The sequence below is a fragment of the Cannabis sativa genome, chromosome 6, assembly GCF_029168945.1.
Source record: "Cannabis sativa cultivar Pink pepper isolate KNU-18-1 chromosome 6, ASM2916894v1, whole genome shotgun sequence".
NCBI classification, from domain to species: domain Eukaryota; kingdom Viridiplantae; phylum Streptophyta; class Magnoliopsida; order Rosales; family Cannabaceae; genus Cannabis; species Cannabis sativa.
In genome coordinates, this window is record NC_083606.1 from 58,904,293 (window position 1) to 58,917,226 (window position 12,934).

At 32.8% G+C, this 12,934-nt stretch overlaps 1 protein-coding gene across 1 annotated transcript; it reads left to right on the plus strand.

Moving 5' to 3' along the window:
• The first annotated feature begins 1,065 nt into the window (after positions 1-1,065).
• On the plus strand, positions 1,066-7,059 carry LOC115695658 (thiamine biosynthetic bifunctional enzyme TH1, chloroplastic). The gene is made up of 10 exons (XM_030622716.2): positions 1,066-1,240; positions 1,484-1,771; positions 1,883-1,957; positions 3,226-3,301; positions 3,396-3,471; positions 3,652-3,786; positions 5,207-5,271; positions 5,358-5,485; positions 5,664-5,920; positions 6,344-7,059. Exons 1-10 carry the CDS (start codon positions 1,181-1,183, stop codon positions 6,870-6,872), a joined length of 1,689 nt encoding a protein of 562 aa, XP_030478576.1. The 5' UTR covers positions 1,066-1,180; the 3' UTR covers positions 6,873-7,059.
• Positions 7,060-12,934: the final 5,875 nt, after the last annotated feature.

A 12,934-nucleotide genomic window follows, 5' to 3' on the forward strand; every position in this document is an offset into this window, starting at 1 on the left:
TTTGAAGAACAAATTAAATTATAAATAATTACAGTATATATTAGCATAGATCTACATATTTTATTACGAAAAAAATACATATTTTTAATTAATATTTATAACTTTCTTCGATAATATATCATACTATTTATTGTTTATATCTCATGTGTATTTAATTTAATAATTATTTTAATTATAGTAATAAATTTCAAAATAATTAATAGAATTATATATATTAGCTTAATATGTAATTTTAATTTACTTTTATCATTATGTTTTTCATATTAAATATCTTTGCTAAATATTAATATATGCTTATGTGAATTTAATATAATATTTATTAAAATGATATTAATATATTTTAAATTAATTGATACTTAAAAATTTCTTTAAAATATAAAAAAATTTCGAATAGAATTATATATAGTAATGATGGTTTAAAAAAAATGGTAATATTGGTAGCTATTACCCTTTTGATAGTTGCTATTTAGTAAATTTTTTGTGTTATATATTTTATTTAGAAAAACTTTGAATTCTACCATATTTAATTTTAATTGAAAGAACTTTTTATTATTATATCAAATTTTTAAGTATGTGTAATTTCTAATTTCATTTTAAAGTTTAGTATCAAATGTATTATTTTTTAATTTTTTGAACAAATCAAATGTATTACTTTATTAAAATTCTTTATTATTATGCCATTTTCTAAGTATATGTATTTTTTTTTTCTTTTATTTCAATATCTTCTAATACGTATATATTGTATTAAAATTATATGTTCGATATATTATAACATAAAATATTATCAACTATTTAAAAATTTTATTATCAAACATATTTATGATACAAATTATTAATATTCATAATTTACTTTCAAGTAACTTTTTGATTATATTTTTAAATAATTATATGATGTTTATATATTTTTTTAAATAATTTATCTTTATAATAATAACATATAATTTTTTTTTTTTACATACAATCTTCCTCTATATATTTCAAAAACTAGTTATATTAAAAAATAATGAAAATACTTTCAATTTTTTATTTTTTTAAATACTTATGGTGTAATTTCCAGTAAAAAAGGAAAAAAGAAAAAGAAATTATACTGGAAATGCCTAAGCTTAGCCACTCCTCTCACCATTTTCATTTATTTCATTCATCTTTGTGTAGCAGCAAGTAGTTTAACTACTTCCATTTCATGGCATATGCCCAAGCTCTTTCTGCCTCAATCTCCTACGCCTCGGCTTCTTTCAACAAAGTTTACCTCCCTCACTTCTCTAACTTTGTTTGCTTTCCCACAAAATATAATAAACAAAAATAATATTTTCAATTCAATTCATTTGACTTTTTCCTTCTGATAGAAATTATATATATTTAAGTTTGTTTTGTTGAATTTTGCTTGTGTAGTACCTGAGAAAAATGTGAGAATGAATATGAGGAAGAAATCTAGTTGAAAATTTTCTTGGCCTACTTATTTATTTATTTTTTTGACACATTTCAGGTTTTGCCTCAAGGATTCCCACAATCCAAAGGGTTAAGCTATTTTGTGATGAATTCAAGAGCCAACCAGGCTAAGCAGGCCCACATTTGTGCGGAGATACAGAGAGAAAGGGACCCAATGGCAAAGGATCATGCTGGGATAAAGGTTCCTCATGTGTTGACTGTGGCCGGCTCTGACTCAGGGGCCGGTGCCGGAATCCAAGCTGATCTTAAGGCTTGTGCTGCACGTGGTGTTTATTGCTCTACGGTTATAACATCAGTCACTGCTCAAAACACTGTTGGTGTTCAGGTTGTTGTTCTGTTCTTTAAATGACTTACTCTTTGTTTGGCATCTGAGAAAATGAACGAGAAAAAAAGTTCTGTTGGTATTCTAATTTCTGAAGTTTGTTTTGATTGCCAGGGTGTTAACATTGTGCCTGAGGAATTTGTTGCAAAACAGCTGAAGTCTGTGCTATCTGATATGCAAGTTGATGTGGTAAGTTGATTTTGATGATTGGCGTGAATGTTAGTTTAATCTCTTTTTCTTTCTTGTCTACATCATGTGATATCTTGGTTATGAGCTTGTTTTTATTATTATTATTATTAACTTCTTTCTCTTCAAGGGCTTAGTAAAGGTGTTAATCAAACTAGTCTATAATTAAATCATGGTACTGCAATATGATTTATTTTGACTTACCTATTGTCTTGATGTGCTCTGTTATTGTACTTACAAGAAGCCTTGATAACTAGTTTGAGGTCAGAGTTGTAATTATCATCCTGTTCATAGGGTATTATGAATTGTACAGAAACTTCAATTCTCACAAATGTTAATTGATAATTACATCCATCTTGCTTTGTTGTTAAGGATGTCTAGTCTATAGGGTTGATAGCTCACAAATCCTTGGGATTTGTCAAGCATTATTTATGTGTTATGCAATGTTACAAGCACTTAGAAGAGATGATTATTGTTTTGATAAAAGGATTAGTGTTTCATCCAGAAAAGGATATCTATCCATTTTGTCTCGAGATAATTTATAATACAGTGTAATTGTTCTTCAAATACATGTTTATGCCTTGGATCAAATTGATATTTCTTTCATTTTTTTTTTTTGAAAAAGAGCAAGGAACCCCCTGTCTTAGACAGATCCCTGCCCGTTATACATTGAAAGTCCTGTGGTAAGCATATTTCAAAATGTTTACAGAGTACTTGTATACAAAATTGCAAATGCATTCTTTCAAAAAAAAAAAAAAAAAAAAATCAAAAACATTGAAATTTTTAATTCAACCTTTAGTTTTCAAAGAAGACTAAACTATTCCATTGAATTAGCAAATTAATACAAATTCAGTCATTCTTCTTTTTATTCAAAAGTATATAAATTTTTTAATGACCAAGATATCCTTACCAAATTGTTTAACAAAAAAGAATTAAACAATAAATTTGGCTTCTCTCCAAAATCTTCTTATTAGTTTTGCCCCACCTATTACCATATTTTTTTGTTACAAGTATGTATCTTTGGTAGCGCTATCATTTTGTATGCCAATTCTGACTAGAGTAGATCAGAAAAGAAATTTGTATTGATTTGCTAATCTAAGGGGTTTTTTTTCCTAAAAAAATTAGTATATATTGAGCTTTTCACCTTAACCCAAAATATGTTTATGAATTGTCCTTTTTTATGGAATTCACTATTTGAAACAATGTTTCTTTGTCAAAAGATAGTATTGGCAGTAAAAATTGATACCAAACAAACTGTGATTTATGATTAGGTGAAAACAGGTATGCTACCTTCTAGTGGTATAGTGAAGGTTCTTCATCAGAGTCTCAAGGATTTTCCAGTTCGAGGTATGTTTTTGTGCTCACATAAATTGTTTTTTTTGGGCTTCTTATTGTAATTCTAAGAGCATTTGAGTTCACTTGGTAAAATTACCAAAGGCAGGTTTAGTGGTTGACCCTGTAATGGTGTCTACAAGCGGAGATGTTTTAGCTGCTCCTTCTGTTCTTGCAGTGTTTAGGTATGAGGAAGAATTGCAAATTGGTTCAATTGTTTAGCTTATGATGTTTTTGTCCATGCATTGTGTGCTTCACATGCTTGAGAAGCAAGGAGAAAACCGAAAAAAGTGTTGATTTAGGAGTTTCATTTTTCTTCTTCCCCTTCTTTTTACTAATGTTGTTGTTATAATTACTCCTTACAGAGAGCAGCTTCTTCCTATGGCTGACATTGTAACCCCAAATTTGAAAGAGGCATCAGCTTTACTTGGGAGTCCGAAACTTGAAACAGTCGGTGATATGCATGCTGCTGCAAAAGCATTACATGATATGGGTCCACGGTTAGCTAATACTATAGAGCTTAGTTCTCGAGCAATAATTATATCATTTAATTTCTTGTGTACTACCTACTTTCTAGATCTTTAGATAGAATTACTTATCTCTAGTGATATTTTTCAATGACCAGAGTGAAATATTGATTTACCATGGTTTTTCCTTGCTTCCTTTATCTTGCTTTCTGATTCGGTAACACATGTGTATTTATTTTATCTGATTTTAGAAGAATGTTTTTGTTTGAACCTTGAATACATTTTTCTGATACTACAGAATAATTTCATATTATCTGTAAGTCTTGGATGGTATGGCAGAAAGTTTTCAGAGACTATTGGAAATATTTGTAGCTCTACATTATTTGGATTAGTTGACATGTTAAGATTTTAAGAAAAGAAAAGAGTTAAACGTCTTTTTTTCCCACTGGAGATAACATAGAAAGGAAGCAGTGAGTGTGGGGTCACAAATTAGAGAGAACCTTCAAGTATTTTTGTAGCAACTATTGTCAAGGATTGAGGAAGTTGTAGAAATGGACAGTAATTTACTGGTCTTTGAAACAAGAAGACTTTGTTGGATGTAGCTTCCCTTGCTATTCTTTGGGGTGTATAATTGGAAAGATACAATAGAATACTCAATTACGTAGAAAAAAAAAGTTGGAAAATAGTGGAGAAAAGATATAGGAAAAATTTTCCTAAATTTTTATATCAGTTGAATAGAAGTTTTGGTTTTGCTTCAAAAAGAAGGGAGGAAAAAATGAATATGTTTAATAAAGTTTCCAAACTTATACAATTATATGAAATTTCTAAGAAGAGATTCTATCCTCTTCATATATATTTATATATATATATATATTTTAATCCAAACAAAAGAAAATAAATTCTATAGAATGGCAATTTCTATTCTTACTGAAAACATTCAAGTTCCATACAATGGGATAGTGAATGGAACTTTTTGCAGTTACATGTGATAATCTTGTTTTTTGTGTTAGACTGTATTGATCTACTAGTGTTTTTTTGGTTGTAAATAGAATGGTATTCGACCTTCTCTTATTAGTACAATGTGTGTTTTGATAGACATCCACAATATGGTGGATTAGAAAATTGTTTGAGTATGTATTGCTGGGGCACATTGGTATGTGTAAGGAGATTAGTAGTTGAGCAATCATGGTTGTTATTTTACTTGGGTGTGTTATCTTTTAGGAAGGGAAGTAAGAATTTTATGTAGGATTTTGGAGAGTAATAGCTCTAGCTGGGAGAGATCCACACCAAAAGTTTAAAACTTTATTTATAATTTCAGAATTTATATCATCATTGATAGAGAAGAAATTCCTACCGTGTTTCTTATATGAACAACAAAATAAAATATATACTGAACGGTAAAAGAAAAAAAAAAATGTATAGTAGCGTGAGAACTAATTGTTTGTCTTTTCAGAAATGTCCTCGTCAAAGGTGGTGACCTTCCTGATTCATTGGATGCTATTGATATTTTCTATGATGGTATGTATATTTTAAATTACAATTCAGTAATGATGTTTTCTTTATATTATGGAAAATATCTTCTCATAAAAATATGCTTATTATAGGTAAAAACATCTTTGAACTGCGCTCCTCGCGCATAAAGACTCGTAATACTCATGGCACCGGGTGCAGTTTGGCTTCATGCATAGCAGCTGAGCTGGCAAAAGGTTCTTCAATGCTTCAAGCGGTTAAGGTGAAATATGCATGCAATGATGTTGTTTTAAAGCAATTCACACTGGTTCACTTTTGGTTGGAGGATCCCTTTAACATATTCTTTTGAACTTAAAATAAAATTTGCATACATGACTTTCTATGGTGACTGGCTCTCTCTTGAAAAACTAAAAAAGAAATTAGCATGATGATTTTGACAGGCAGCTAAACACTATATTGAAGCTTCCTTGGATTATAGCAGGGACCTTGTCATTGGAAATGGCCGCCAAGGCCCCTTTGATCACTTTCTCAGGCTTAAGAGAAACATGCACAGCACTTACAGGGAAAATGCATTTGACCCAAGTGACTTGTTCTTGTATGCTGTTACCGATTCAAGAATGAATAAAAAATGGGGTCATTCTATTTCAGATGCTGTTAAAGCTGCCGTAGAAGGAGGTGCTACCATTGTTCAACTAAGGTTTGCAGCTGTTTTTTTTGCTTAAGTCTAATGTCTTAATTATTACACGAACTGATGTTTACTTCTGTGTTGAGCTTGTCATAATATTAATCACTTTCGTTTCCCTATTATGTATTACGTCAAGCAAATAATTTAAGATATGTGTTTTAGTTTATTCCAGAGGCTCATTTATTCTGGACTTTCAATGGGAGCTTTTTGGCACCTATATTACTGTTTCTTGTTCTTCTTGCGTAGTTAACCGTTAATTTTTCATGATGCCAAACTTTCAACATATCAAAATTTAAAAGGTCATCTGTTAACCTTTTTAGTATGCCTGCTTTTCTCCAATAACTTTTAATTTCTATAGGAAGTAGTCTGCTCACAATAGTTGCTTTTAAACAATATTTTTGTCTATTGACTATGTTCTTAAATTGTGTTTGCAAGGGAGAAAGACATTGAAACACGTGATTTTGTAGAAGCAGCCAAATCATGTCTCGAAATATGTCGCTCTCATGGGGTGCCTTTTCTAATAAATGATCGTGTTGATGTTGCTCTTGCTTGCGATGCTGATGGGGTGCATGTTGGACAATCTGACATGCCTGTTCGTGTTGCTCGCGATCTACTAGGCCCTGAAAAAATCATCGGTGTGTCGTGCAAGACCCCAGTGCATGCTGAGCAAGCATGGGTTGATGGTGCTGATTATATAGGATGCGGTGGTGTATTTCCAACCAATACAAAGGAAAACAATATTACTGTTGGGTTGGATGGGTTGAAAACTGTTTGTATGGCTTCTAAGCTACCTGTTGTTGCCATTGGAGGTATCGGGATTTTGAATGCACGTTCGGTGATGGAAATTAATGAGTCGCAGTTGAAGGGCGTTGCTGTTGTTTCAGCTTTGTTCGACAGAGAATGTGTTTTGACAGAGACTAAGAAGCTGCATTCAGTGCTAATGGAGGTAACATATATGAAGTGATAATAATTTTTTTTTGCTATTGTAAAAGCAATGCCAATGAAAATTTCATTGATTGTATTGTATTTTGTTGTCGATTCTTGGAGGCAATTGTTTTACTTAATTTTTTTGTTAAATTGTTTTCATTTTTATTTTCCTTGAACAATTAAATTGTGTTCATTGAATTAAGGGAAAAATTATCACTACCAAATCATGCTTTTCGAATTTTTTTACTGTTAAAAATTTTCCCAAAACTATTCACAATGCTGAAATATAAAACTTTTGTTAAGTTTTACCTGTTGACAAAATATTGATGTGGTTGATGTGTCATTGTCATATTAGCACCACTTGTACAATTTAAATTTTTTATTTTCTTATTGATTATCAATAAATAAAAATAAATTAATTTTAAATTTTCTCATTAATTATTGATAAGAAAATAGATTTTTAAATTTTAAATTAATTTTTTTATTTAAATTATACATGTCGTGTCGCGTTTATGTTGATCTTTGATTTTAGTAGTTTCTTCAATTTCTTTCTTGTAGTTTTGGTGAATATTTTTTCTTATTATTGATTGAATAGCCAAATGGCTTTTATAACTTACAACTGTAACAACTCAGAATAAAAATATCTAAAAAATAGGAAACTAACTAACAACTTATCCCTAGATATAATATAACAAACTAAGACTAAGTTAAGTGTATTTTTACACGTTATTTTACACTCCCCCTCAAGTTGGCGTATAGATATCAATCATACCCAACTTGTGTACAAGACACTCAAATACTGGTTTAAATAAACCTTTAGTCAAAATATCTACAGTTTGATCCTCAGATTTCACAAAAGGGATACAAATGACTCCCAGTTCCAAGTTTTCTTTTATGAAGTGTCGATCAACCTCTATATGCTTGGTTCTATCGTGTTGCACCGGGTTATGTGCAATACTTATAGTAGCCTTGTTATCACAAAACAACTTCATAGGATAATTAACTTTCAGCTTCAGCTCATGTAGAACTCGTCTTATCCACAAGATCTCACACACCCCATTGGCCATAGCCCTATACTCAGCTTCAGCACTACTCCTTGCAACTACATTTTGTTTTTTGCTTCTCCAAGTCACCAAATTTCCCCATACATAAGTACAATACCCAGAGGTAGATTTTCTATCAGTGATCGAGCACACTTGATACGCATCGCAAATGCTTCAACACTTCTGTTGTCTCCCTTTTTGAAAAGAAGACCTTTACCTGGACTACTCTTTAGATACCTCAGAATTCGATAAGCAGCTTCAAGATGTTCTTTATAAGGACGATGCATAAATTGGCTCACCATACTTACCGCAAACGCAATATCAGGACGAGTGTGAGACAAATAGATAAGTCTCCCAACTAATCGTTGGTATTGTTGCACATCCACTAGTGTTCCTTGTTGAATGTCACCAAGTTTCTTGTTCGGATCAATAGGAGTATCCATAGGACAACACTCACTCATTCCTGTATCCTTCAGAAGATCAAGAATGTATTTTCTTTGGGAAATGAAAATCCCTTTTTTTGACCGCGCAACCTCCATAGCTAAGAAATACTTCATCTCACCTAGATCTTTGATTTCAAATTCCTTAGAAATCTTATTTTTCATTGCCTCTAATTCTTCTAGATCATCTTCTGTAAGAAGTATATCATCAACATAAACAATTAAAGTTGCAATCTTTCCATTAGTTGAATGTCGGGTGAATAAGGTATGGTCAGCTTGTGCTTGTATATAGCCTTGTTTCTTCACCACTTGAGTGAACCTTTCAAACCAAGCTCGCGGTGACTGTTTCAAGCCATAAAGAGCCTTTTCCAACCTGCACACTTTGTTTTCAAACTTATGTTCAAAGCCAGGTGGTGGGAGCATGTACACTTCTTCCTCCAATCTTCCATTTAAGAAAGCATTCTTCACATCAAACTGTCTCAAAGGCCAATCTAAATTAGCTGCAATAGACAACAAGATTTGAACAATATTAAGTTTGGCTACTGGAGCAAAGGTCTCAGTGTAATCAATACCATAGGTTTGTGTAAACCCTTTGGCAACCAACCGAGCTTTGTACCTCTCTAGAGTGCCATCTCCATTGAATTTGGGCGTAAAAACCCACTTACAGCCAACTATTGGAGCACCTTTGGGTAGATCTTCAACTCTCCATGTCTGATTTTTCTCCAAAGCACTCATTTCCTCAAGAACAGCCTTCTTCTACTCTGGAACATTTAGGGCTTCCTGTATATTATTTGGAATCTGAACATTTGACACATTGGTGGTGAAAGTGATAAAAGAAGATGAAAGTTTTGAGTTAGAGACAACAAGAGACATGGGATATTTGACACATGATCGTTTTCCTTTCCTAATAGCTATGGGAAGATCAGATTCAGGACTACGATTAGAAGAAATAGAAGAATTACCTGATTCATTTTCTGATCTTGGTTCAGATTCTTGGCATGGCTGGACAGTGGTGACTTCAGTTCTTTGATGAGGAAGCCTTCGTGTATAAACACGGCCAAACTTGGTCCCATTCTGCTCATTACATACTGTTTGTTGCTGAGATTTATTTTGTAAACCATTTTCTACCTCACAAATATTTTTTTCAGCATTTTCACCACCATTTTGTTCAGTATTTTTGGAATTATTTACTTCCAGACTTTCCCTACTGCTACCAATCTCTTCAATCTGCCTTTCATTATGTCCTAAATCATAGCCTAACAAATTCAAGTCTAATGTATGATCATTAAAAACATTTTTGGCAATATTTTTGAGGTTGTAATGAGGATTAAATCTATTATTTGTTATTCCAAAATCCAAATCTTTAACTTGATTCTCCCCCTCAAGATGATGATTAAAAAATGGGATGTTTTCAAAAAAATTTACATCCATGGTTACAAAAGTTTTTTGAAGCGTAGGATCAAAACATTTGTACCCTTTTTGGTTTGAAGCAACACCAATAAAAACACACTTTTTTGCTCTAGGGTCGAGTTTACTAGCATTTTTAAGTGGATTTTTTATAAAAACAGTACATCCAAAATTTTTTATAGGCATGTCAGAAAACAAACGAGATTTAGGAAAGTAGTTTTTAAGAACAGATATGGGCGTTTTGAAGCTTAGTATTTTTTGAAGGGAGTCTATTCATTAAATATGTAGCATGTAAAACAGCATCACCCCAAAGGTATTTAGGAACATTATTTGAAAAAAGTAAAGCACGACTTATCTCAAGAAGATGCCTATTTTTTCTTTCGGCAATACTGTTTTGTTGAGGTGTGTCATTACAAGAACTTTGTTGAACAATTCCTTTCTCTGCAAAGAAAGTACCTAAGACTCGTGCAAAATATTCACGCCCATTATCACTCCTTAAAATTTTGATACTCGTTTGAAATTGATTTTGAATCATGTTATAAAAATTTTTGAAAACACTTCCTACTTCCGATTTTTTTTTAGCAAATAAACCCATGTTACCCTAGTATGATCATCAATAAAGGTAATAAACCAGCGTTTACCCTTGCATGTGGAGACCCTGGATGGTACCCATAAGTCACTGTGCACCAAAGCAAATGGTTGTGAAGGTGTATAAACATGTGGAGAATATGTACTTCGATGGTGTTTAGACAAAACACATATTTCACACTGAAAAGAAGAGGGATTTTTATTGTGAAATAAAATCAGAAATAAATACTTTAAATAATGAAAGTTTGCATGTCCAAGTCTAAAATGCCATAAATAAATCTCATCATTTTTAAAGTCAGATGCAACTTGCAGGCAAGAACTTTGTTGAGCCCCTTTATTCATGAACGTCCCCTCATCTAGAACGTAAAGATCACCACACTCCCTAGCACTGCCAATCATCGTCCCCAAGGCCGGATTCTGAAAAAGACAATAAGAAGAAAAAAATTTTGCAGTACAATTTAGTGTGGCTGTTAGTTTACTAACAGAGATGAGATTGCATGATAATTTAGGAACATGAAGGACGTTAAATAATGTTAGATTATTGGAGAGCTTTACATCTCCTATACCAGCAATAGCAGAAAGAGACCCATCTGCTATACGAATTTTATTATTTCTTGCACAAGGCTTATAAGAATAAAAAAAACTAGAACAACTAGTCATATGATCGGAGGCTCCTGAATCAATAATCCAAGTAGTCTTAGGCTGAGTACAACCAAAGGTGTACAAAAAATTAGAATTACCATGTTGCACCAAAGAACATGGCGGCTTTTCAGAGTTGGAATGTAAGAGTTTCAACAGTTGCTCTATTTGTTCCTTTGTGAAAGGAGACTGTCCAGGATTGAGTGACTCTGGAGAAGAATCAGTAATAGATTGTAAAGCTCTCTCAGGTCGACTTGGCTTTCCACCAGGTGGTTTGCCATGTATTTTCCAGCAAGTGTCACGAGTATGCCAATATTTTTTGCAGAAATCACACCACAACTTCTTTTTCTTGTCACTGTTGGACTCGGTTCCTTTGACAAACAAAGCAGAGGAGTCATTATTTAAAATAGGGGCTGGTTCATTACTGGACATTACCTTTCTACGACTTTCCTCCACCCGAATTTCAGAGAAAACTTCACGAATTGAAGGTAAGGGTCGGCGGCCAAGAATTCCGCCCTTAACTTCATCCATGTTTTGATTAATTCCAGCAAGAAGCATGAAAACTCTGCCATTTTCCTCACGTTTCTTGTCTTTGGAGGAAATGCAGCAGCTCTCCCAAACATCGTCATTATACTGGTCCAGTTCTTGCCACCATGCCACCATCTCATTATAGTAGTTGGTAACACTCCGCTGCCCTTGTTTGGATTGCCATAGTCGAGTTTTTAACTCGAAAATCTGAGAAAAATTTTCTAGGTCAGAATAAGTTTCACGAACAGAATCCCATACCTCCTTAGCTGTCGTCATAAACATATGAGGCTTGGCAATTGAGGCGTCCATGGAGTTTAACAACCATGCCATGACAAGAGAGTTTTCTGATCGCCACTGTTCGTATCCTGCCTCCTCTGTTTTTGGCTGTTTTTTTTCTCCAGTCAGAAATCCCAATTTCCCACGGCCATCAATCGCAAATTTCACGGACTGAGACCATTCGAGGTAGTTCTATCCATTCAATCTATGCACAGTTATTTGCATAGAAGAATGGACAGTATCGATGGCAGTAGAGGTCTGTGAACCAGAAGCGGCAGCAGCATTTCTTTGGACAGGGACTGATGTGGAGTCGTCAGCCATTTAGAAGAAGAAGACGAAATAGAAGAAAAAAAAAAGAGCGTTCAGGTCAGGGTATTACCAGCTCTGATACCATGTAGTTTTGGTGAATATTTTTTCTTATTATTGATTGAATAGCCAAATGGCTTTTATAACTTACAGCTGTAACAACTCAGAATAAAAATATCTAAAAAATAGGAAACTAACTAACAACTTATCCCTAGATATAATATAACAAACTAAGACTAAGTTAAATATATTTTTACACGTTATTTTACATTTCTCCATACTATTGATTGGGATTCTGCACTCTGAATTCTTTTGGATAAAAGTATTTGGATTCTAGTAGTTTTTCCTTAGATTTTTTTTTTGGATATTTGTATAAGTAAAGCTGTTTGTAGCTTTTCTCATACTTTGAATTGAACTGGCTAAGCTTATTTATATGTGCAAGTGGAAGTTTGAACAAATTAAGTGGCTGTTGTCCTTTGTTTTGTTTTGTTTCACAATTTATGGTAGTTGGATGGCTATGTTATGGGTATTGAATTTAGCATATACTCTGATATAAGAATTGAGATTTTATTGCTTGATTGACGTGAGCCTTCTATACATACCAATTATTGGTTGTCTAGTAGCTAATGATGTTGATAAGTAAATGGTTTTTGAGATTTTTTGAATGAATTCTTGATCATAGAAGGAGGTGGTTCTTGGATTTGAACATGTGGGCTAGTGATTATATCAGTTGTGATCTAACTGAAGTGCTTGTCTAATGAAATTAGGGAGGTAATAATTTGTTGGTACATACTAACCATTGTCTAATCAATTCTCCCCTTGCCTTGTTAAAATGTAGTAAATTGATTTAAGAGCCTTAGAGTGGTTGGAGC